Source organism: Elephas maximus, chromosome 18 (genome assembly GCF_024166365.1).
Source record: "Elephas maximus indicus isolate mEleMax1 chromosome 18, mEleMax1 primary haplotype, whole genome shotgun sequence".
Classification (NCBI taxonomy): Eukaryota; Metazoa; Chordata; class Mammalia; order Proboscidea; family Elephantidae; genus Elephas; species Elephas maximus.
The window spans coordinates 71,628,965-71,652,708 of NC_064836.1; the positions used below are offsets into that span (position 1 = coordinate 71,628,965).

Below are 23,744 nucleotides of genomic sequence, written 5' to 3' on the forward strand. Positions count from 1 at the left end.
AACCGCCCCATAGGGTTTTCAGGGGACAGCTGGTGGATTTGAACTGGCGACCTTTTTGTTTACATTCAAGCTCTGAACCACTGCGTAACCAGGGCTCATACAGGATTGCAAAATGAGTGAGGATAACATTAGTGTAGGGTTAATCTTCTTAAGTCTGCTCAAGTTTATTTTTTAAATGTATAAAAAAAAATTTTTTTTTTTATCATCAGCGAATTTGAGTATTTTAACCAATATTAACAATGTATTACTTGCACCTTTCACAGTTTGTAACACGCTCACATGAGAGTGTGTTGTAACACTACACCTGAGAACCATTGAACTGGTAGAAAATGGTAACTAGACAGGCATGAGTAAGGTGGAATCATTTTGAACATGGTGCTAAAATGAGGTAGGTGAAGATGGACTCAGTGATGAGCTGTCTCAAAGCTGGTCTTCAGAGGAAAGCCATTATAGCTGCAAACCATTGCTTTCCTACTTTGAGAAGATTAATACTAATGAGACAGCTCCAAGTCTTTGGTGGTAAGTAAACAGGAGACAAGAGGTGAAACAAGGATAAAATGACATTGTTTCAACACGATCATTTGAGGAAGACTTACAATCTGGACTGTTGCAAAGGGAGCAAAAAATGAGACTTGGTCACTATGGGAAAAGCATTACTTATCATTGTCTTTGGTGGATCAGTTCTAAAGGTAACGGGTTGTAAAACTATGCCAAAAGCAAACCAAAGAAAGGCATTTATAAGAATTACTACTTGGTGAAGTCAAAATAGTTTCTGCACTTCTAGACGCACCGATTTGAACATCTATACATTCTCTGACAACCATTAGAAACATGAGAAAATTCTACATATTAGATATTACTCAGATCTAAGTTTAGTTGAAACTTTAAAATTCTCATTCATTGTAACTTTGAGGATAATTTTTGAGCAATATCCAAATTTTGAGCGGTATCCAAATTTTCAAGCATAGCAATGACTGTGAGGGTGGCACAGGACTGGGCAGTGTTTCATTCTGTTGCACATAAGGTCACCGTGAGTCGGAAATGACTCAATGGCACCTAACAACACCTCCAAATTTTGTACTTAAAAGTATACTCACAACTGTAATGACAGCTGACTAGCTACATTCACATTTTTAAAAAAAGGTAAAAATGGTTAGCTCCATTAATAATTGTGAATTATAATTACAGCATAACCTTTCATTCAACAAATACACTCCCAGGAAAAGTAAATTATATACTATTCACCTTATGTTAATCAGGAAAAAAAATTTCAACCAGGTTGTATGATTAAAGCCCTAACATAATGTATTTATGCTAGATAAATACATTATATATCCATAATTTTCTCCTAACCTCTTCTATATCACAACTATTAAAAATAAACTTATCTCGAGAATATTTTTTGAAAAACATACTTCCTAGGTGGGAAAATAAAATAATTCATTTACCAGGTTCACTCTGAGAGACCTCAGGATCTGGTTTATGGGGAAGGAGCACCTCTCTTGGAACTGAAAGAAAAAGTCCAGGTTATAAACTCTGTGTACTCTCCAGGTTACACTGGGAGCGCAACTTAACCCACAGATACAAACTTCCTGAAAGCATGAATGAAGGAAAGGTATTTTCATGATGGTTAAACAGTAAAATCAAGAAGATGACTGTTCTTTTCAAAATGAAAACATGGCATAGAGAAGTTTCGGTGGTAACAAAACAAAAACAAAGTGGCTCACAGTTCATTTTGAACCCTCCTTGAGTAAAAGAAAAAGGCGGTGGGAGGAAATAGCTAATGTAATTAAATGCAATAGGGTAGGTGTCTCTCAAATCATTTTCAAAATAGAAAGTCAGTTTTGGCCTTAAGTGGTTGGCTGCCATGCTAAAATTCCATTGATGACAACATAAAATATGTTATCTTAAACTTGAGCAAAAGATGTTTATGAAAAATCTTGAGTATAGAAAGTCTTGAATATCAAAGGGAAGGACAGAGGTTCATTTTTAAAAGGCAGTACTAGTAATTGTGGGGAAGAAATAAAGCAAAAGGAATCAGCCACTCATTAGGAGATAACCAAAACCAAGCCCGTTGCTGTGGGGTCAATTCTAACTCCCAGTGACTCTCTAGGACAGAGTAGAGCTGCCCCATAGGGTGTCCACGGCTGTAAGCTTTATGGAAGCAGACCGCCACATCTTTCTCCCGAGGAGCAGCTGGTGGGTTTGAGCCACCAACCTTTTGGTCAGTAGCTGAGCTCTTAATCATTGTGCCACCAGGGCTCCTTCATTAGGAGATACCACACGTAACATTTATGAGAGTGTTTGTTACATAGTAAATGCCAGATAAATGCTAGCTGTCTCCATTTCGGTGGTCCTTCATGATGTGGTTTTCAGTATGTCAGGTGTCAGGGCTACAAGGGAACATGAGAACAAAGGACAAAGGTCGGCTAATCAATAGACTTAATCATATGCAGTCCCTGATATCCAGTGCGTTTTTAATGACTGTGTCGAGTTCTCTTTTTGCAAAGATAAGCAGGAGGTTGGGAACTTGGTATCTTATTTCCTACTAGGAGAAATACCTGGGTGATTTGCCTATTGCTAGTACCAGGCTTCTATGGCAAAGTCTCCTTCAAAGAGGCGAATGAAGTACTTCCTGCACATGTAAACCCAGTGTCTCCATGGAGGTCTTCCTACCGAACTGAAGAGCCTATAAATACCAGAGTATCTTTGGTAATAGTGGAGTTTTCCGGCATTTTATATAATACTGGGGGACTAATTAGGATTTAGGCTAGAATTCTGTCTCAGAGAAAGACGAAGAAAACTCTTGTACTAAAAACTTTTTATACTAAAGTCCTCTTTATCCTTCGTGTAGAAATAAGCTATATAAAACAGACGTTCTCTTGTTCCTGTTTTGGGGGATCATATTTAACTGTACACCACTTTGATTCTTAGTCTAGGCCACTAACCAAAAAAAAAAAAAAAAACCAAACCCATTGCCATCAAGTTGATTCCAACTCATAGCGACCCTGTAGAACTAAAGAGTTTCTAAGGAGTGCCTGGTGGATTTAAACTGCTGACCTTTTGGTTAGCAGCCATAGCTCTTAACCACTAGGCCACCAGGGTTTCCACTAAGTACTAGCTAAATTGCAGTTGTGGAATTTGGTACTTTGAATAGAAACTTGATTCAATTATAATTTCCATGAGTTAAAATGTAATATCCAGGGGGGACTCGAAAACCTGCTTTTTTTTTTTTTTTTTTTAAAGGAAAAAGACAACTTCAAAAAGATCAGTGGTTACAAAGTTAAAAAGAAAACCCACCAGGAGCATGAACTGTTTCACATTTGCCATACAGTGTTTTTTATGGATTCAGATGGTAAAATCATAGGAATCTGAGTCATAAATCAAATTAAGTCTTTCTCTAGAGGTTGAAGGAGAAGGCACTTTGATTCAGTGCTGCAAAGTCCGTGAGAGTATGAAACAGCCTGCAGTTTATAAATCCTCTGATTAGTTACAGCACTAGACTATACAGAGAGGAGCTGGGATTAAGGGAAGGGGAAGCTGGGAAGAGAAGTGATGCTAATAAATCCAGCAGACTGTAAATACATTACTTTCTGCTAGTTTGAGTTTACTGAAAAATTTGAGGCTAGGGTAATGGGGATTCCTGCTGCTGCAACTGGCCCTTTCCTTTTGGACCATGAAGTACTGATTTAACAAACTGCCGTAGCAGACCTTCTATAGCAGGTGAAATCAGTGGAAAGGAAAGAAGTAGAAATAGTCACAGGAAAGGGAAATGACTCATTCTCCTCCTGGGCCGACTTCAGCTCCAAGAAATGCCATTTATTTTTTTTCCCTTCTCCCTCTGTGGCATTTCTGTGCACGTTAGATTGAAGAAGAGCATGGTCCCTGACCCTGGGTCTCCCAGGCTGGGAGGAACTCATCGCTGTGAATAGTCATGACTTGATGTGTTTGTGAAGATGGTTTTCATTTCCTTGCAAGAATACTTACCATCACTATATTTTAGACTCAATTATAGTAACCAATTTATCATTTATATTAACTAGCCAATCCATTATATTGTCTTTTTGAATAAATGGTACCTCTCCAAAGAAAAATTCAACTAATACAAGATGATTATGAATGGACAATGTCTGATATGGGCAAACAGAAATGAATGTTCGTGGATTGTTTCGCTGGCGTAGATGTGAGGGTTAATGTGTTACTATCTGTTAAGGAGCCCTGGTGGCACAATGGTTAAGCGCTCGGCTGCTAAAGAAAGAAAGGTCGGCAGTTCCAACCCACCAGCCGCTCCGCAGAAGGGAGATGTGGTAGCCTGTTTCTGTAAAGATTTCAGCCTGGGAAACCCTACGTGGAAGTTCTATGAGTCAGAAATGACTCAATGGCAATGAGTTTGGGTTTTTTGTGTGCGTGTGTGTGTGTGTTTCTGGTAAAGACGATGAAATGTGAAGTTTGCAATAAGGTTTACCCCTGCAATAGGTTACAAAGAGTCTGACTCTTTTAGAAAAGTAATAAACGTGGATTCATGTACCCTTTTCACCTCAAGAGTCTGTTCCCCAGAGGTGGTCAGGCCTCCTCCACCCTTTTAAAGGTCATTTTTCCAGGCTTTATCTGTGCTCAGGGGCCTTCCTCTCCCTGGTCCTCTGAGACCTTCTACTTTCCACTATTCCTGCTGTCTTATGTTTTTCTCCATTAGTCCACGTCGCTATTTCTCCACTAGTTCTTCCCTTCCACCTACAAAACAGCTCAAATGCTCCAACATCCTAAAAAATAATCATTCCCGTGACAAAAACTTCTGTCTCTGCTTCCTGGTCTCTCCATTATATCATCTTCATCCACTGGGGTCTGGCTTCCACCTCACTGGCTCCTGTAGCCAGGGGTCCACAATCCCTTATCCATAGCTCTGAAATCCAAAAAGCTCTCAAAATGGAAAGTTTTTTTTTTTTTTTTTTTTTTTAACCTTAACAGGAAAACATGGCTAGAACTGACCTAAGGTGATTTATAGTTTTTATTAATTTTGCTTAGGATGATTACTCAGACTGCAATCATATTAATGTTCTTGTAATCAATGGTATATGTACTGTTTTACCTTTCTAGGATCTGAAAATTGGTGAATTCTGAAGCACCTGGCTCAAAGGGCTTCAGATACAGGATTCTGGACCTATATTGTCAAGTCCGGTAGTCTCTTCTGACGTCTCTCCATTTGACTGCCATCGTTGACCACCCTTCCCTTCTTGAGACCCTTTCTACCCTTGCTTCTGCCGATTCCCTCTCTCCTGTCCTTCTGCCATCCTTTAGGCAGCAACTCCATCTGCTGAATTTTCTTCTTCTGTCCACCCCTTCAACTGTGCCTACAAGTCTTTGATCCCTGACCTCTTATTTTCTTAGTATATTCTCTCACTTAGGAGTCCCTGGATGATACAAGTGGTTAATATGCTCAGCTGCTAGTTGAAAGGTTGGTGATCTGAGTCCACCCAGAAGCACCTTGGAAGAAAGGCCTGGAGGTCTGCTTCAGGAAAACCAGCCATTGGAGCACAGCTCTGCTCTAATACACGTAGCATCACCATGAGTCAGAACCAACTAGATGGCAACTAGTGCTGGTATACGCTTCTGGGTGATGTCACCCACTCACAAGATTTAGGACCTATCTATATGTAGACAGACGACTCCCACATTTACATCCTAAATCTTCTTTACGGCTCTAGAAATAGATGTTCAACCACTTGAAATTTAGACATTCCCACCCAAAAGTCCCACTGTCCCTTCAGTCCAAACACGTGCAAACCCAAGTCTTTATTCCTCTCTCCACATTTCCTGTCTTGGTTAGTGCCATCACCATCCACCACTTGGCAAAGCTAGAAATGACAGTGTCATCGCACCCCCCTCTCCACAGGCCATTCAGTCATTCTCTAGGTCCTGGTAATTTCATCTCCAAAAGGCATTTCAGGATCATTCTCCCATTTTCCTCCCTACTGCTATTAATTGAAGTTCTCAAAATCACCCTTTTTAGATTATGGCAAAAAAAGTAATTCCTTGTCTTCTCAATTTATCTTGCATGTTTTTATCACATCTATCTTTCTAAAAGGCAGATCCAATTGTATCACTCACATGATTTAAAAAAAGAAAAACACGTGCACAATTTTCTGTCACACTACTTGTAAAAAAAATGATGCAAAAAGGCCTCAACACTTGAGTCCAATTGACTTTATTGCCCAATAAGCTCACCCGTGTGTCAGAAATTTAATTATTCTGAACTCTTGCTGCTCCTTAGCCATGTTGGACACTTTTACACCCACGCCTTTGCTTCCTCACAAATCATTAATAGCTACAAGCCTACTTATCTTTTTTAAAATCCATCTGAAAGCTCTTCTCCTTGGCAATGCCTTCTACAACTCATACATTTAGAATTTATTCCATTGTTATATTTCATTGGTAGCGCTATCACACTGTTTTATAGTTATTTACACCTATTCCTCTTTTTCCCACTGCCCTGTGTTTGATGGTAGTGATCACGTCCAGTTCCACTTTCTATTCCCCACAGCACAGAACCAGATATGTAGAAGGTAATCAGTAAGTATTTGTTGACTTGAACACAGGTTGGTGCATTTTTTGAGAGCAAATGGAAAAGATGGGCCCTTTTCAGTGACTCAGCATTGCACTGTGCATTTTCTGAATGAGGCTTTATGGAAAAAAGAAGAGCCCTGGTGGCACAATGGTTAAGAGCTCAGGCTGCTAGCCAAAAGCTTGGCAGTTCAAATCCATCAGCCACTCCTTAGAAGCTCTATGGGGCAGTTCTATCCTGTCCTATAAGGTGGCTATGAGTTGGAATCGACTCAACAGCAACAAGTTTGGTTTTGGTTTGAGGAAGAAAGGTGCAGAGTCAGCAAAAAAAAAAAAAAAAAAGCCATTAAGGGAAAAGCATGTTGATATTTAATACGCCAGGAGACACATTAAGGGACTAATTTTAAGTGTGTGAGGACAACTTGCCTCTAGGAAAATCAAGGAAAGAACCATTTATTTTTTAACGAAGAATGAAACTACATAATGCATCCTTCAGGGAAAAAATATGAAGCTTTAGGAAGAAATGACGAGAACCCCAGAAGATAATACTGATTAAAAAGCACCATAGATGGCCATGGGAACGGCGTGATCTGAAGGAGGTAATTCTCTGCCCTGCTCTTTCCAACTATTTTGGTAGAAATAAAAACCAGAGGAATCTTTTTTTTTTTTTTAGAGGAATCATTACCTATTGTCGTCTCGGCTTGCTCAACTCCAAATGTATTATCTTCTAAGGCTGTGTCAGAAAAAAAGGAAAAACAAAAATGAACCACAGTCATTAGATGACCATCCACGTTCATGCTTCTCCCTGATGTCAGAACCTGGCGATATTTTAAAGTATGAAAGCCAAGGACACAATTTTTTGGAAATATTTAGAATTAAATGCTCATTTTTAACACACACACACACACACACACACACACACACCCGTTTAACCGAAAACAGGAAAGTAGCTACAAAAATGCTGAAGAGTGTGGCGGCAAAAAAGAATTTACTAAAGACAGTAGAGATACAGAACTTTATGGAGGGTTAGATAGTTTGCTGAAATCTAGATTTTATTCCTGGCTTGCTGCCAATGACTAAGTTTATCCAAATGCCCAAGGGTCAGGAGGGTGACCACAAAACCAAGACAGCCCGTGGTGTGGAAACGGAATCCACGTGGCAGACACAGCTCTGCGGAGCCAGGCACCCTAAGTTAAACAGCACCTATTATTATCAGGGTGTGTCCTTTCTTCTGAGCTCTGAATCATTTCCCCAAGCCAGATCTGGAGAAAAGCAAGCTCTGTTTTGGCTCTGGACAGGGTGTGTAGGCTCAGTTGTCACGATTTTTCTTTAAGGAAACAGATAATTCAACTGAGTGGCAGGAATATTTTTTTCTAGAGGCCTACCTGGATGAAACCTGTGTTATGCCTGGGAATCTATAGAATGGAGGAGCATGGAGGAGCTGTACCATGGATCCTAGAGAGACTTTCTATTTGACACCAAAACCAAACCCAGTGCTGTCGAGTCAATTCCGACTCATACTGACCCTATAGGACAGAGTAGAACTGCTCCATAGAGTTTCCAAGGAGCGCCTGGCGGATTCAAACTGCCGACCTCTTGGTTAGCAGCCGTAGCACTTAACCACTACACCACCACGGTTTCCTTCTATCTGATACAGGTCTAGAAATTCAAATTTATTTATGATATCTCTTAGATTTTGTGATAAATGTAACGACAAAACATCTTTGTCCTGAATTCAGCACTGTATTTTTACAGAAGAATCTATTTCTCTGGGGTACCAATACATAGTAAACGTACACGTAATTTACCATCTGTCTTCTGAGATACAACCTACCAAAACCAAACCCACTGCTGTGGATGCCAACTTATAGCCACCCTAAAGGACAGAGTAGAACTGCCCCATAGGGTTTCCAAGGAGCGCCTGGTGAATTTGAACTGTAGCCCTTTTGGTTAGCAGCGGTAGCTCTTAACCACTTTGCCACCAGGGTTTCCAAGATATAACCTATGGGAGCTGGTAAACAAAGTCTTGGGTTCAGTAGGCTACAAACCTGAGCCCAAGTTCAACCTAGAAACACAGTCTGAACCTTTGTGAGAAAATTAAAAGACAGCAGCAGTCACCTCGTGATCATTCTTGTAGGTGTTATACAGTAGGAGCAGTAAGGGGACCATGATGACCGCAGTGTTAGAGACAGAATTCTAACTGAACCTGCAGAGCTGAAGAGCCAGCAGAGTAAGACCAACAGAGTCCCAAGGCGAAGTGTTTTCGCTACAGTTCTAGTGCTCAAGCTTACATGGAGTGAAAAATAAGGTATTGGTGAAATTAAAGCAAATATTAAACATTAAAGGAGAAGAAAAAGTTTACTAGACATATTGGTTTGATGAGATTAAGTCACATCAGGACCAACAGTATTAACTTCTCTAATGAAAAGTAAATAAATGAAATCTATCACATCTATTATCTTAATGACTCAATTTCAGTCAGATTGTTTTCCTTCACTGAAATTAAGAAGTTGACCACCTACAAGTGAGATCAGCTTTTTTTCTTACTTTAAGCTGATAATAATGGTTGTTGTGTTTAGTAGTACAAATTTAAATTCTAAATTCGGGCAAATGAGCGTCTTTAGCCTACTACCACCAGAAACAACCTTGCTTTATATACCACGGCAGCAATAACCCCTCTGTTTACACAATCTGGAAAACATTACAGGCAAGCGGATTTAGCCCTGCTTCCAAAATGCCGTTATTTCAGCTATAGCTCAGAAATCTACAGTTTCTGGGGATGCTCTATAGGCTTCTAGGAGTACCTAGGAATATACAGTAGTTGTACCTTTGAAGGGAAAAACATTTACAGAATTTTCCAGATTCTTTCATTGCAAATGAGCTTGGTCTGATTTATTAGAGAATTTTTCAGCCCACAGTGGCTTCCTGTGGCCACTTGAGGACCTTGTGGGATAGTAGTGGTACCAGCTGCTTCCGGCTCACGCAATCCTACGCATGTCACAGTAGAACTGTGCTCCATAGGATTTTCAATGGCTGATTTTTTGGGAAGTAGATCACTGGGCCTTTCTTCCGAGGCACCTCTGGGTGGATTTGAACCGCCAACTTTTTGGTTAGCAGCCAAGTGCATTAACCATTTCCACCACCGAGGGACTCTGTAGTCCATGAAAATGTCTGGGTCCTTGGAGTCCCCACTCTGGCCACTTCCACAAATATGGAAGCACTCTCCCCATAAATGGACATAAGGCCCTCTCAGAGTGACAGGCAAGAAAGACATTTGTAGCTAAAGAAGCCCTTTTTTTGTGTGAAATAAAATATCTTAAGCCAAGCTATTGCTTCAAAAACTTGGAAAACAGAGTTTGGCAGAAAAAAGACAGTGCTGGATACAGGAAAATTTCAGAACCAGAGACTAATTAGACACCATTTCCTTTATTTGGAAAACACCGTTTTATGACTTTTGTGAAAAAGTCTTTATCTTCTTGATTTGGTGAAATGTTTGAGCATAGGATGGTTAGCACTAATAGGTTATTTTTTGTAAGTCAGAGAATAAGAGAACTTTAGTTCTAGAGGAGACAGTCATTTGATCCTTGGAATAATTCCCAACCTTTTGATTGTGCCAACAGCTTTGCATAAGCAACTGGACCACTCTTACAGAATCTCTGGAATAATCATACTGTGTACGATAAAACATGATACTCGAACAGAAGTGAAATATTGACCTCACATCCATCAACTCTCACGTGTCACTGCAGCAGAGTGTGACAGTGACTGCATTTGGCTTGAATGTAAAACAAAGCATTTACCAGGTGTAGTGTATGACACTTCTGGGCTTGGTGATGTTTTTGGTTTTGAAGTAACATGCTGGGACTCCTTAGGAGCTGAAAGAGAGAACGCAGAACATGAGACGTTTGGGCTCAGCATCTCCCAGTTATGCTCAACACATCTAAAACTACATTCCCCCGCCCCACCCCAGTGGAGATCCTGAGATATGATTAAAGGATTTGTGGTGGGAATTCAGTATTATTCTTGGGTTAAGCATAATTTTGATGCCACTAGTATTTACTTTTCCCAGATCATTAATTATAGGTGAAGATTCTCTTCCTGGAATACCGGGTGAGTGCACCTTAGGTACTTTTTGGAAGCAGGCCATATATAAAGGATGCATTTAAAATTAGCCAACTGGCAGGTGGAAGCACATTCAGGGACACTGAAATAGATAGGATCAGAATATTCTCAAGGTGAGAGAAGCAAAGGGCAGGCTACTCTTTCTAAGAAATTCCATTCTTCTTCACCTCCATCCCAACTAACGTTAACAACCATTAGGAAAGCTTTGTGGAATAAGCTGTTTCACTAATGTACCTTTTGATAAAGCCTAAAAATAAATGTAAATGTTAGGTTACAGAGGAAGACATGCTTTTCAAGAGTTAAAAAACAAATTTACTATAATCCATCAGAATAACTAATCCCACTAACTTCAAACTTTTCAAGGCAAAATGTAATTTTTTTGTTTATTTACCTGGCTGTGTTTGTGGAATTCTTGGGTGTGGTGATACTTTTGGCTTGGGAGGAGCACGGGGTGTCTCCTTGGGAGCTAAAAGAAAGGGTATAGGCTCGAAGCTCTTGAGTCTTTCAAGAATCAAAGTAGCTAAGCCTCTAGGATATCAAAGATGTTTGTTGAGTGACCGAAGACCTAACTACACTGTAATTAAAGTAATTAAAGCTTCCCCAAAGCTGCATGGTATCAGAGGATATTTTTCTTATGTAATGGAAAACAAAACAAAATAAAACAAGAAGGTGTATTAAGTGACATCCACAATATCCAGCTGCCAAAATGAAACTGTTGGAATTTCAGAAAAATCTACTTAAAATACCTTTTAAATAGGTCAAAAATAAATTTAATAGTAACGACAATTTATCTTTAGTACAAGCCCACACCATTTCATCAGCATATCCAGAGGTAATACTTTCAGTGCAAATAGACACAATTTCTGCTCCGTGAAAAAAGTCTTTATATTATGTTCCAAATATACCTAGAAAATGAATGCATTTTTAATATCAAGTGCTAATGGAAAAAATTAACCTTATTAAGTAAAACACAATTTTTACTGGTTATATTAGGGAAGAAAAATTGAACACCAAGGACCTGTTGCTGTAGAGAGTGATTCTTTTGCTGGACAAATTCCAAGGAAATTCTAGGGCATTCAGTGTAAAAAAGAAATTATTTCTCCACTAAGAAAATTAAAGGTATATGCTGCTAGAAGAAAGTACTTATCAGACGGCAAGGTTACAGCTCGTGGAAACACCTCATTCAGTTGAACTAGTAAGTGTGACTGGGCTAAGGAGACATGAGAAGAAGTAAAGTCATTGTCAAGGCCAAGCAGTTTCAGAGACCTTTAAAAAAACTTGCTGAAAACAAGAATTATTAGACAGGAGAAGTTTCTGAAGGAGTCTCCAGGGGCTTTTTCTGATACAGAATCGAGATAACGAGGCACTCAGTGGTTTCAGTGGCGTCCTCTTACCTACAGAGAGATGAGCGATAAGACACTTTAGAGATTATGCTGGTTTAGGAGCCGGGAGGCAGGGGATTTAGAGCTTTTTCTGCTGATCACTGGGATCTACAGCCTCACGTTCTTCATCTAAAGTTACATGATTTTTAAGAGCCCCTCCAATCCTAAAATTTTATGATTCTAGAGTTTCTCTCAGTCTTGGGATTTTCTGATTCTTAAGTTCCTTGCTAGCTAAAATTCTGGGTGATAGACTATTTGCTTCCCCTGGGGCATAAAAGGAAGCCCTGGTGGCATAGTGGTTGAGAGCTACAGCTGCTAACCAAAAGGTCAGCAGTTGTATTCAGGTGCTCCTTGGAAGCCATATGGGGCAGTTCTACTCTGTCCTATAGGGTTTCTATGAGTCAGAATGGACTCAATGGAAATGGGTTTGGTTTTTTGGTTTAGGGTATAAAAAATGGATTATAGGTAAAGACATGTCAGGAGGCAATTCTATGAAAAATGATGTAGAATCAGATAAATAAGGGTCATTAAATAGCAGTATTTACAACTGCACATTTCCATTCATTATTATAGCTCTTAAAAAGAATAACCTGAAAAATTAAAGATTATTCATTCAAATTCAATTAATGTAGTCAAGGTAGAATTTTGGTAGAAATCAAACTGTAGATCTGTTGGCAAAGTTTAATAGGCTACTTCAAGAGGACAATGAATAAAATTAGTATTCTATATCCTTTGGAAATAGAGCCATATAAAATACTTTAGTGGTGATCAAAAAGAAAGTTTGGGCTCTTTTATGACAAACTGCTATTCTAAGGAAGCATGCAAGTATTGAGAATTCTTTTCCTTATTAGAAGAGTCACATTTAATTATCGATTTGATGCTTTGTTTTTATTTCAAACTAAACTTCAAGGAAACCTTCAAGGAAACTTCAAGGAAACCTTTATGACTAGACATAGTAATTGATTTGATTTTAGCCTCCCCTACTTGTATGCCCTGAAATGGCCAAAGCACTGCAGGAAGGAAGAGCAGAAAAAAGGGGCCTGAATAATGACAAGGTGGCTGGCCAGCTGTATCCCTTTACATGGAAAGCACAGTGAAAGCTGTTTTGGAGGTTTCTTTTCATCTCAAATCAAATTAAACCCATTGCCATCAAGTCAATTCTGACTCATGGGGAACCCATGTGACAGAGTAAAACTGCTCCATGGGGTTTTCTGTGCTGTAATCTTTACAGAAGCAGATTGCCAGGTCTTTCTCCCACAAAGCCCCTGGGTGAGTTCGCACCACTCAACTTGAGGTTAGCAGGTGATCGCAAACTACTTGCACCCCCACCCAGCCTCCTCAAATCAAATTAAAAAAAACAAAAAACCCCTACAAATCAAATTAGATATCTTAAAATACATTTTGAATGACTACAGAGCTTGTAAAACTAGTCAGAATGATAAAATAATTAAAATTAGGAGGTTATGCGTATGTGTAAATATTCCTCCTCAGAAACATTACTATTTCCTGAATTGAATACTTGCAGAGCAGCTGAGAGGTGTTTTCAGCCATATCCTAATGTATATTCACCACACCGCCATGTGACTGACTACAGGAGTGGGTGGAGAGGGACAGAAGGAAGGCCAATCACTCATCAAGGACTGTGAGCAGAGTGAAGAAATCAGGGCTTCTAATGTCCAGTAGTGGTCATATTGTCTTTCCAGTCCTATACATTCCTACAAACACTCACCTCATATATGAAGTACAAAATAATGTATAAATGAGGTTTGGTCTGAAGCTCGCCTGGACTGGGTAGGATTATAGTTTTGGAAGGTAGGGGTGATGTTTCTATGGAAGTTGAAGGAGAGTGCCTGCCCAGGGGTACTATAGTGCTTGACAAGTCTTGAGTACAGACAACAGAGGGGATGGCAACAAGCAGATCAACAGGAGAAAAGGGGCGGGGGGGCGGGGGGGAGGAAGGGAAAGAAGGAAAGAAGCAAAGGAGGAAAGTGAATGCCTACAACAGGGTAACATCCCTACTTCCTCACAATGTATATTGTTTTAAAATACTTATAGATGCCAGATTACAGAATACGTTAAAAGTACAGAGGTTACAAAATACAAAGTATAGAATATCATCATTTTTTAAATACTCATTCTGCCCTAGTATCCTACCTCTTCAGCAACGGTAGAAAGATATATCCAGTAGCAACCATAAGGGGGAAAAAGCGGTTCAAAATGTGTTATAGCATAAGCCAGTCAAGAAGCATCAAATTTCACTTAAACAATGGAGAAAAAACAAACAAGCATGTAAATGAATGTGACAGAATGTGGGTTAATGGAAAGCATGCTGCTAGGTCAGAAAGTATATATGGACCATGATACATACACAAAAAAATATTATCTGAAACACTCAACACAACACCAAGCTAGCAGAATGTTCAATGTTTAGAAAAAGATACTTTATATTCAACAAAGAGACCAAGGTCTTGATATGACAATGATGGAAGAAGAGATGTTTTGGACAATGGTGATGAATAGAAGCACCTAGAAAGAAGATTAACTGTGACAAACAATGATGCTGCAATATGAATTCATGATGAGAGAGAACCTTGGGTTCCCAGGTGATGGTAGCAATGAGGACAGAAAGCACATGGGGTCGGACTGTTGAAGCCATGTCATTACCTAGCGTGGTCTCAGGTGGTTCAGACACATTTGTAATAGATTCCACAGCTGTATCAAAACAAAGGAGAATAATTTTTAAAATTGTAAGATGTAAAGTTACAGTGAAGTATTTCTTGAATATCAACTGCTTTCTCTCTTAAGGATTCGTATCATAGTTTTATGGATTGAACAATGGATTTAGACAGAAAAGAGAGAACCAGGAGAGAGGAGAAAACTATTCTATGATACTAACCCTCAAGCTAATATTTATGTTTTAACTTTCATTAACTGACTTTCGAATGTTATTATGTTTCAATATTTAGATATTGGCAGAGAAACAGCAATTTATTCTTGTATTTAGAGAGTCAATTATCATTCTAAACGTAAGAATCCAAGAATTTCGGAAGCTATAGCTCTTAAAATCTACTTAAGTGTATCAAGTACCATAGTTTGAACTCTTTCATGTTCCATGGACATAACAGATGCTAAATAAAAATTGGTTGAATAAATGAATCAAAGAATGAAAACCTTTACCAGCTTCAGTCTTTGGCTCCTCTGGCCTGAGCGGTGCTTTGGGGGTAGGATATACATAACGTGTTTCGGCTGGTGCTAGAGGAGAAAAGGGAATGGCTGGTTAGTGGTTGGCAGCCCACAAAGCACCATAATGGGAAGGCTGTGTTTGATTTGAAAACAGAGGGTAGCTATCTTAAACAGATTCCTTCTTGAGAATAAATAACATTCAGGTAGATTACCAGGATGACTACAATTTAGGAGTGCAGAAATGAAGGCCGGAAATGATGGCACAATGCTGTGGGGAAAACCACACACACGATAATGAAAGAAATGTTCACCTGGGGCACAGCAGATAATTTCACTTCCTTAAGTATTTTTATACAAGGATTCCAGTGAGAAAAAGATATAGACTAAGTCCTTAGAAAGCATGGGGATAAATCTTAAAATGGATGTGAAAATGAAAAACATGATACGCATATATGTGCATATGCATATTGAAAGAGTGATTGGAACATTAAAAATTCAGAGTGAGAGGAAACGACATCAGGAAATGATGAGACTCGCGTAGCCACACAGCACACACTAGCACAAGGCACTGTATGTGACATTTAAGACTATCAGGATCTACTGGATGAGCACAGATGAGATGTGAAGAGCAGGTGTCTGAAGTGTCACGAAGCATGAGGACATCCAAAGATGACTTATGCAATGGGATGGAAAAGCACGTATGTCTGGCTTCACACCAGAGAATGTCTTTACCTATAGTCTCCATGGATGACTCAGAGCTAAATGTAATCGACTCCAGGACATCAGAAACTAGCAAAAAGCACAAAATGGTACAATCGATCAAGAACGGGTTGCTGTGCACACTGAATAAGTTAATATACGCTAAGTATGTGAGGAAGTGCCTTGCACATAATAACTGCTCAACGTTAGGTCTTATGATAACAACAATGTTATTATTAACATTAAGGGGAGTTCTACTATCTGAATTGAATTCACAATATCATAATTGTACGTTTCCATTAACAACCTTACTTTGCACTCCATCACGGGTAACAACATGCCATTTAGCTAATTAGAAGATGCACAAAAGAAATGAAAAATTATTTGCAATCCTGTGCTAGAAAAAAAAAAGGAGTCAAAGGTTTCAAAATAAATGTCAGGGAGCTGCAAACAATGTTAATGATGTAAAAACTTTGTTCTCATTCTTAAAGGGCAGTGGGTTCAGGCTCACATTATGTAAGAGGAGGTTTTGTTGTCTTTCCTCAAGTGAAACTTTCTCCTTGCTGGATGGTCACAATTGAACTAGCATTCTTTTCAGATGGCAGAGCACAAATTTAACTGACCACTAGGCAGAACCACAAATTTGTGATTGAAAAATAAGGATAAAGAAGAAAACCAAGAGTTGGTTATTTCCTAAAATGATACAGAGCAAATTCAATGAAATGAAGGTCAGTATTTACATAGTTGAACAGCACAATATTAATAAAATGTATTATTAATTTAACACTAATATGCAATCACGGGAGGGGCATTGTATAATATTTAGAGAGTGATTAATATGTATTTCTTTAGCATTTTTTATATCTGGAAATACAAAACCTAGAAGATCACAGTACATCTCCTGAAGCTTGCAATGCACCCGGACCAATAAAGCAAATCTATTTACCAGGCTGACTTGGTGGCATTTCTAGGCTTGGTGACATCACTGGTAACAAAATAAGGGTTTGCAGTTCAGTGGGAGCTGAAAGAAGAGGATCTAAGTTGTCAAAATAAGTATGAGTTATTTATTTCATAGGTTTCAGATACAGGTAGCAATGAATTGAAATATGTAGACCCTCAAAATTGCAGAGTTGTAAAGAGCCATGAAGGTTGTGCATTGTTTAAAGCAGAGGGAAGCAAACCATGGCTTTCTAAATCCAGCCTTCTGCCTGTTTTTGTACGATCCATGAGCTAAGAATAGTTTTCATATTTTTGAAATGACTGAAGAGTAATACTTTGTGACATGTGAAAATTACATAAATTCAAATTTCAGTGTCCTTTGATAAAGCTTTATTGGACCACAGACACACTCCTCAACTAAAATGATTCAAGGCCTATGTATATATCTTTTGCCTGTTGTCTTTGTGCTACAAAAGCAGAACTGAGCAGGTGAGACAGAGACTGAATGGCCTGAAAAGTCTAAAATTCTTACTAGTTCTTTACGGAAAAAGTTTTCTGACTTCTGATTTAAAATATTCTTCTGGAAAAAGCAAGAGCCCACTTGGAAAAATTAGGTTCTCATGGACTACTAAACCTGAATCTCAGCCTGGGCTTTCTAAGAGCTTCCTGCAGCTGATTTCACGATAACATCATCGACAAGGTATTGTATATCCTCCAGGAGAGTTTTCCTCCAAGTTCCAGTTGACCACTGTCTTGGCTAACCTCAACAGGTGTTATGTCTTTTTATCTTTTCTGTCCCCACTCTTCCCTCCACTAATCCAAATCCTAAAGTTATTTCAAAGTCCAACTATTCTCTCTCAGCCCACATTGATCCTGTATTCTCTTAAATATTTTCTATGTATACTTTTACCACTCAGTTAAACACACTGCTCTAGTACCTTACATCTGGAATCAACTGCTTCCATGGGAACAGATTTCATTTGCAATTACATAATACTCTGTTTAGTAGATGAAATATGCCCTTACGTTTGATCTCTACCTCTGCTTCTCACCCTATCCTACTCACCAAAATTTGAATTTCATATAAATTTCACATGGTGCTGGAGGCACAGAGAGCAAGGAAATGTTGGTTTACTTAAGCCAAAGAAGCAGCACTATTTTGAAAGAGATGAATGGAATGGAATAAGAAACTTGAATAAGATGCATTCTTGTTCAGAGGAAGTCCTTATGCAGGCCATATGCTGAATTTGGCTACCACAGAGATCGTCCCCAGTCATGAACCTTCTGGTCAACCCTGCAATGCTCCTGATCACTATTTGTGCTCCTGATCACTATTTGTACCTTCTTATTTTTTTTTTTTTTAGGGAGCACAGAGGTGGGCAGTGTGGGTTAGCATTGTCACTCCTGGGACTCAACTGCAATAGACACAGGAAAACCACAGATTTTCCTGGTTTCCTCTCAGAAGCTCAGAAAGCAGGATGCTTTAAGGTATGAGAAGTACCTTTTTTTTTTTTTTGCAATGTTTTTAAAACTAAAGGAAGAAAATGTTGGGTCGCTATAGTCTTTGTAGATTTAGAAACCATTGATAGCATTGCATGTGGACACATGTCTTCTAAGCCATGTTAGATATTTTTTAAATTTGAAAATTTTTACTAATTTGTTCCTTATCATTCCTAAGGGTCCTTCAGAGACCAAAATAACATAAAAAATTAATTTTTTATTTAAAGAAATGACTGCTAATATGCATAATTAGATACACAGATGGATTCCTACTTAGTAAAGCTTAAGAATCATTGCTGAAGTGTGCTGAAGGAGAAATAGTCAAGCTCATTGCTGATGGAGGAACCTGTAATTTTATATATATATAAAACTAGGATTGGGCACTTGCAGGAAGTAATTTTTTTAAATAATTTAATATAAGAGGGGCATCTCATTCCTTAAAATAGCAAGAGAGTAATGAGACTATCACACAGATCTTATGGAAAGGAAGTTGTTGAGAGAAAGTTCATGGCACTTAACTGTTGTAGCTTTATAATTCTAAAAACCAAATAGAAGGGGAGTCATTTGGACCTCAGATTTAACTCTGAGTCATACGGTGCAATTTTAAAGAAGGTTTTATGGCAGGTAGATGTCTTGAATTGGATCCAAAGACATCTGTTACAAACAATAAGTAAAAAACCACTTAAATCAGGAATCCTGACTACTTGTAAGGTGAAGTACAAAATTGGAATGACAACAGCAGTCTTAGTAAGAAGGAGTGAATCTGGCCACGACAGTGATATAACAGCAAGAGAAGGCACTTAATGGAGGTCACAAAAAGTCATTACCAAATGTTGTCCCTGGAGCCTCAGAACTAGGAATAACAGGTTCAAAGCCTGTAGCAGCAACTAATCAAAAGTAACAACATGAACACGAGAAAGTTTAAATCCACATGAAAAGGCTTTCTTTTTCTTTCAAAACATTAGTTTCAAATGACAATGTTTTAAAACTTTTGTATCAGTGGGAAACAAATATTTGTTCTTTGAAGATGTAGTCAAACTGTAGCCAGGTACAATTCATTGTGAAGACAGTCACAACCTTTGAACTCTTTTTTTTTTTTTTTTTATACATCCTAGTAAACATGAGGTTTTCATAGATGCTTGATTTTTTGATTCTATTATGGAAAATCTGTTTAGGCAATATATATGAAAATAGTTTTGCTTCATTTCTGGGAAGTTGAAGAAAAAAAACCTAAGTTTTTGTAATCAAGGCTATAATAAATAGATTATGTGTCTGAAAGCAGATACAGCAATACATAACCACAGGTGACTATGCCAATCTTGTGGTAAACACATCTTAAAAAAGAGGCCGAAAACATTATCCAAACCAAGTCACTGAGAGAGCAGGCATAACGGTCTCCTGCAGCCGTGTTCTCCCGGACAGCTCTTCAGAGGAAGCAGCTGCTAACCACACCTCAAGCCTTGACTCCCTTAGGAAACATGATGGCTGTTTTTTCCCATCTTTGCCATCGTTTTGGGACCCCTCTGGGTCAGGCTGCTAAGTTTCACCCCTCAAACCAGGAAGCACCCTTTTACCCGGTTTAGTCTGAGGTACTTCAGGGCTTGATGCGGTCTTCGATGTGAGATGAGGACATTGTGTTCAGTGGGATGTTTTAGAAAGGAAGAAGCTTTGCATTACTCTAGCGCAAGTGGCTTTCGAAACAAGGCCTAAAGATTTCTAAACTGTGTTAGGTTTTCCTAAGCTTTAAGGCATATATATTTTAAGATGGAAATATCTGCTCCTATTTTGTTGATTTTTTCAATCATTGAACATTTTTGAGGGAAAAACTCATATATAAAATTAAATCAAGGAGTGAATAGTCTCATAAATCTTAGACTTCAAAAACAGGTAAGGGCTATTGCCAAACTCTGGGTGATGGGGACTTTGATTCATGCTGAGAAATGTAAATATGTAAAAGAATCCATGATATCATAAACATTGTTATGGTTTAGTCAGTCTAAATAAAGTATGTTTTTGTTGTTGTTAGGTACCTTCGAGTCAATTTTCAACTCATAGTGACCTCAAGTGACAGAGTAGAACTGCCCCATCAGGTTTTCTAGGCTTTATGTAATCTTTATAGGAGCAGATTGCTAAGTCCTTCTCCCACAGAGCTGTTGGGTGGGTTTGAACTGCCAAACTTTTTTGGTTAGCAGCTGAGTACTTAGCCATTGTGCCACTAGGGCTCCTTAGATAGAGTATAGACATGGCCAAGTGTGTTTGAAACTCAGTTTTAAATATGTGCACTGTTTAGACAAAAGCACATAACACAAATTAAACAAGATTACATGGTTGTCTGATACTCTGAACGAGGTCTGTACATAGCTTTTTAAAAAAATGACAGGTAACTTCTGTTAAGAGTTTTCAATACGTTTAAGAAGAAGAAAAATAAAGTTGAATGACAGCAAAGCATGACAAGAAAGTCTTAAGAAGCTGATAAAAATGCAATTATCACGATGATGGAATGGCTTTGACAATGAGCAGGAAAAAATTGTTGAGGAACACAGGGTATCATTACCTAATGTTGTTTCCGGAACCTCGGTTCTAAGACTGACAGGTTCAAGGACCGTAGCAAGAACTGGCCAAAAATAACAAAATAAACCACAGAGATTTCAAAAATTCACTCGAAGATTAATTGCACAAGTCAATTTTAAAACTTCAGAACTGAGGGAAAATAGGCACTTGTTCTTTCAGATTTGGCCAAGCTGTGGCCAGGTACCTATTCATTTCATAAAACAGACATAACATTCACACTCTGTTAAATGTTTTCACGAGAAGCTCATCTAGATGTTTGATTATGTAAGTCTTGCTAGCATGGAAGACTCTGTGCTAGACAAGCTTTTTACACATCCACACCAAATGTATTTTACTAACTCCAGTGGAAAAAGCATTACTCTACTTGTACTTCTATAGAAGTTGGGATAAATGTCTACCCTTTTGTTTGCTATTTAAGTAATTATGGTACAATAAAGAGTTCCTACATTTAATAGCATAAAGAGCAATGAATACCCATTGACTGTTCTTTAGAATCTCAAAGTGGTCCTTTGCTCAATAAAAGTTAAGAAATACTGTTAAACTGTGTTAGAGAAAGAGTCAGCTTATCCTATCATGACGGCCTGTCATTTAAACTTTCCAGACTTGGGCACATTTGTAAATTTGACAATTTACTAAAACAGGGTCACATCATTCCTTGAAAAAACAGATCCATCAATATATCACATAGATCCTAATCTAATAAAAAGTATAGAAAGTAATATGAATGAAGAAACATGGTGTTTCCACAACTGATGGGGAATAAGCAATATAAAGGATAGACAAAGACTCATATTTGAAATGCAGCTTAAAACAATCAATACTGTTTAAATAGTGCACATGATCACATGACACTTTGTTGAACAGGTACATAGAAGTTCGGAGTCCTAAAATTAGTTCATGCATATCCATTGCCATCAAGCCAACTCCAACTCATAGTGACCTTATACAGCAAAGTAGAATTGCTCCATAGGGTTTCCAAGGCTGTAATCTTAAATGTGAGGATGGCAGGACTTTGTCTCACATACTTCGCATATGCTATCAGGGGGGACCAGTTCCTGGAGAAGCACATCATGTTTGGTAAAGTAGAGGGTCAGCAAAAAAGAGGAAGACCCTCAATGAGATGGATGAACACGGTGGCTGCAACAATGGGCTCAAACACAGCAATGATTGTAAGGATAGTAGCAGGACCAGGCAATGTTTCATTCTGTTGTACACGGAGTCGCTATGAGCCAGAACTGACTTGATGGCACCTAACAATAACAACCTTTACGGAAGCAGACTGTCACATCTTTCTCCTACCGAGCGGCTGGTGGGTTTAAACTACAGACCTTTCAGTTAGCTGTTGAGCACTTAACCACTGCATCACCAATGCTCCTTAATTCATGCATAGTATTCTTATAGTCAACAGATAACTTGACATAAAGCCCAGCAGAGTCACAAAATAAAGACTGTAATGGAATGACAACAGAGGACAAGTGGTCTTAAGATGGAGGAGAACCTGTTACTACAATGGTAATGGAGTGAGTATGACAACGGACAGGAAAAGCACTACTTGAAGGACACACATTCTCTTTACCCATAGTTTCTGGAGCTTCAGTTCCAAGAGCAACAGGATGGAGATCAGTAGCAGGAACTAATCAAAAGCAATGAAATTAACAAAGATGATTTTAGACATTTGCAAAAAGTCAGGAAATTAAATCTTATCAGTATAATACTGCTTCAATGAGTATAAGGCAATTAAAATTTTTTTTATGAAAATAAATTGTTATTTGAAGATTTGGTCACAGTATAGCCAGGTAAACATTCTTTTATGAGATAGTTAGTTATAGCCTACACAATCTGATAAGCATCTCAATGAAGTCAACTTGAGGTGTTTGTATATCCTAACTTTTATAGAAGACTTCCCTTGGAAAACTGTTTAAACATTTTGCCAAATATCTAACTGTTCTGGCAACATTTGGCTTTTCTGTGGAAGCATTAAGGAAAAAAATGTCTAGATAAGAATGGATATAATAACTAGTTCTTATGCCTGAATGAAGACATAGTAAAGAATAAGCAAAATGACCAAAACTCATCTTGCTGAGAACTCATACTTGGAAACAGACTGAGATGTCCGTTGAAGCAAAGGCACTCAAAATGACAAAATAAGCGTATCGGTGTGTGGTACTCAGGACAGTAGCTCTCTGGTCTAAATACAAAAAGGCAGCAACCTACGTGGATAGGAGAGACTGATGCTGATATACTTTTTGGGTCAGATAAAAACTCCTGAGTCATACACTCAAGGACTTCCATCAACTGCTTCTTATGGACGCTTCCAAGTGCAATACCATCGACACCTCTTAGTAGCAGAACTTCTTTTGTTCCAGGGAAGTCTATGCCCCTTGGTTGCCTCTATAAGTGTCCTTTCTTTCTGATTTGGCTTATCCCCATCCTTCTTAAGCAAATCCTATAGTGATTTTAATACCCATTTTATTTCCAACTCCTATTTCTGTATCCTTCACAAACTTCTCTAAGCACATAGATGTTTGTTGCACGTCAAAAGCAAGCTTGCATTTCCACAAACATGCTGCCTTAGTTCCTTCGCTAGCTGTTTCATACTGGGGCAGATTTTGACCTTGACTGCACTGCAGACTGAGAGGTGAAAACAAGCTTCCTGCTTCTGCGATATCCTCACAGGTGTTGATGCAGCTCAGAAGAGATGGAACAGACTTAACAAACATTTGTTTCTTGAAATAAAAATGCTTGGTTCTGTTTAAGACATCTCAGCTTTAAGAGAAGAATGGAATGAAA

General features: G+C 38.5%; 1 protein-coding gene across 18 annotated transcripts in view; it reads right to left on the bottom strand.

Annotated features, from left to right (window-relative positions):
• ABI3BP (ABI family member 3 binding protein) overlaps window positions 1-23,744 on the bottom strand; it is a 301,406-nt gene that overhangs the window by 57,937 nt on the left and 219,725 nt on the right. For 15 of the 18 annotated variants that reach the window (XM_049858519.1, XM_049858510.1, XM_049858515.1 and 12 more), the window contains 11 exons: window positions 22,531-22,587; window positions 20,938-20,997; window positions 19,211-19,270; window positions 16,891-16,965; window positions 15,978-16,034; window positions 15,240-15,314; window positions 14,727-14,774; window positions 11,072-11,146; window positions 10,359-10,433; window positions 7,244-7,291; window positions 1,449-1,508 (listed from right to left, as the gene is read on the bottom strand). In XM_049858519.1, coding sequence (XP_049714476.1) covers window positions 1,449-1,508; window positions 7,244-7,291; window positions 10,359-10,433; window positions 11,072-11,146; window positions 14,727-14,774; window positions 15,240-15,314; window positions 15,978-16,034; window positions 16,891-16,965; window positions 19,211-19,270; window positions 20,938-20,997; window positions 22,531-22,587 — 690 coding nt within the window. The remainder of the gene's footprint in view (window positions 1-1,448; window positions 1,509-7,243; window positions 7,292-10,358; window positions 10,434-11,071; window positions 11,147-14,726; window positions 14,775-15,239; window positions 15,315-15,977; window positions 16,035-16,890; window positions 16,966-19,210; window positions 19,271-20,937; window positions 20,998-22,530; window positions 22,588-23,744) is intronic. The other 3 variants (XM_049858509.1, XM_049858513.1, XM_049858517.1) reach the window with 3 other exon arrangements.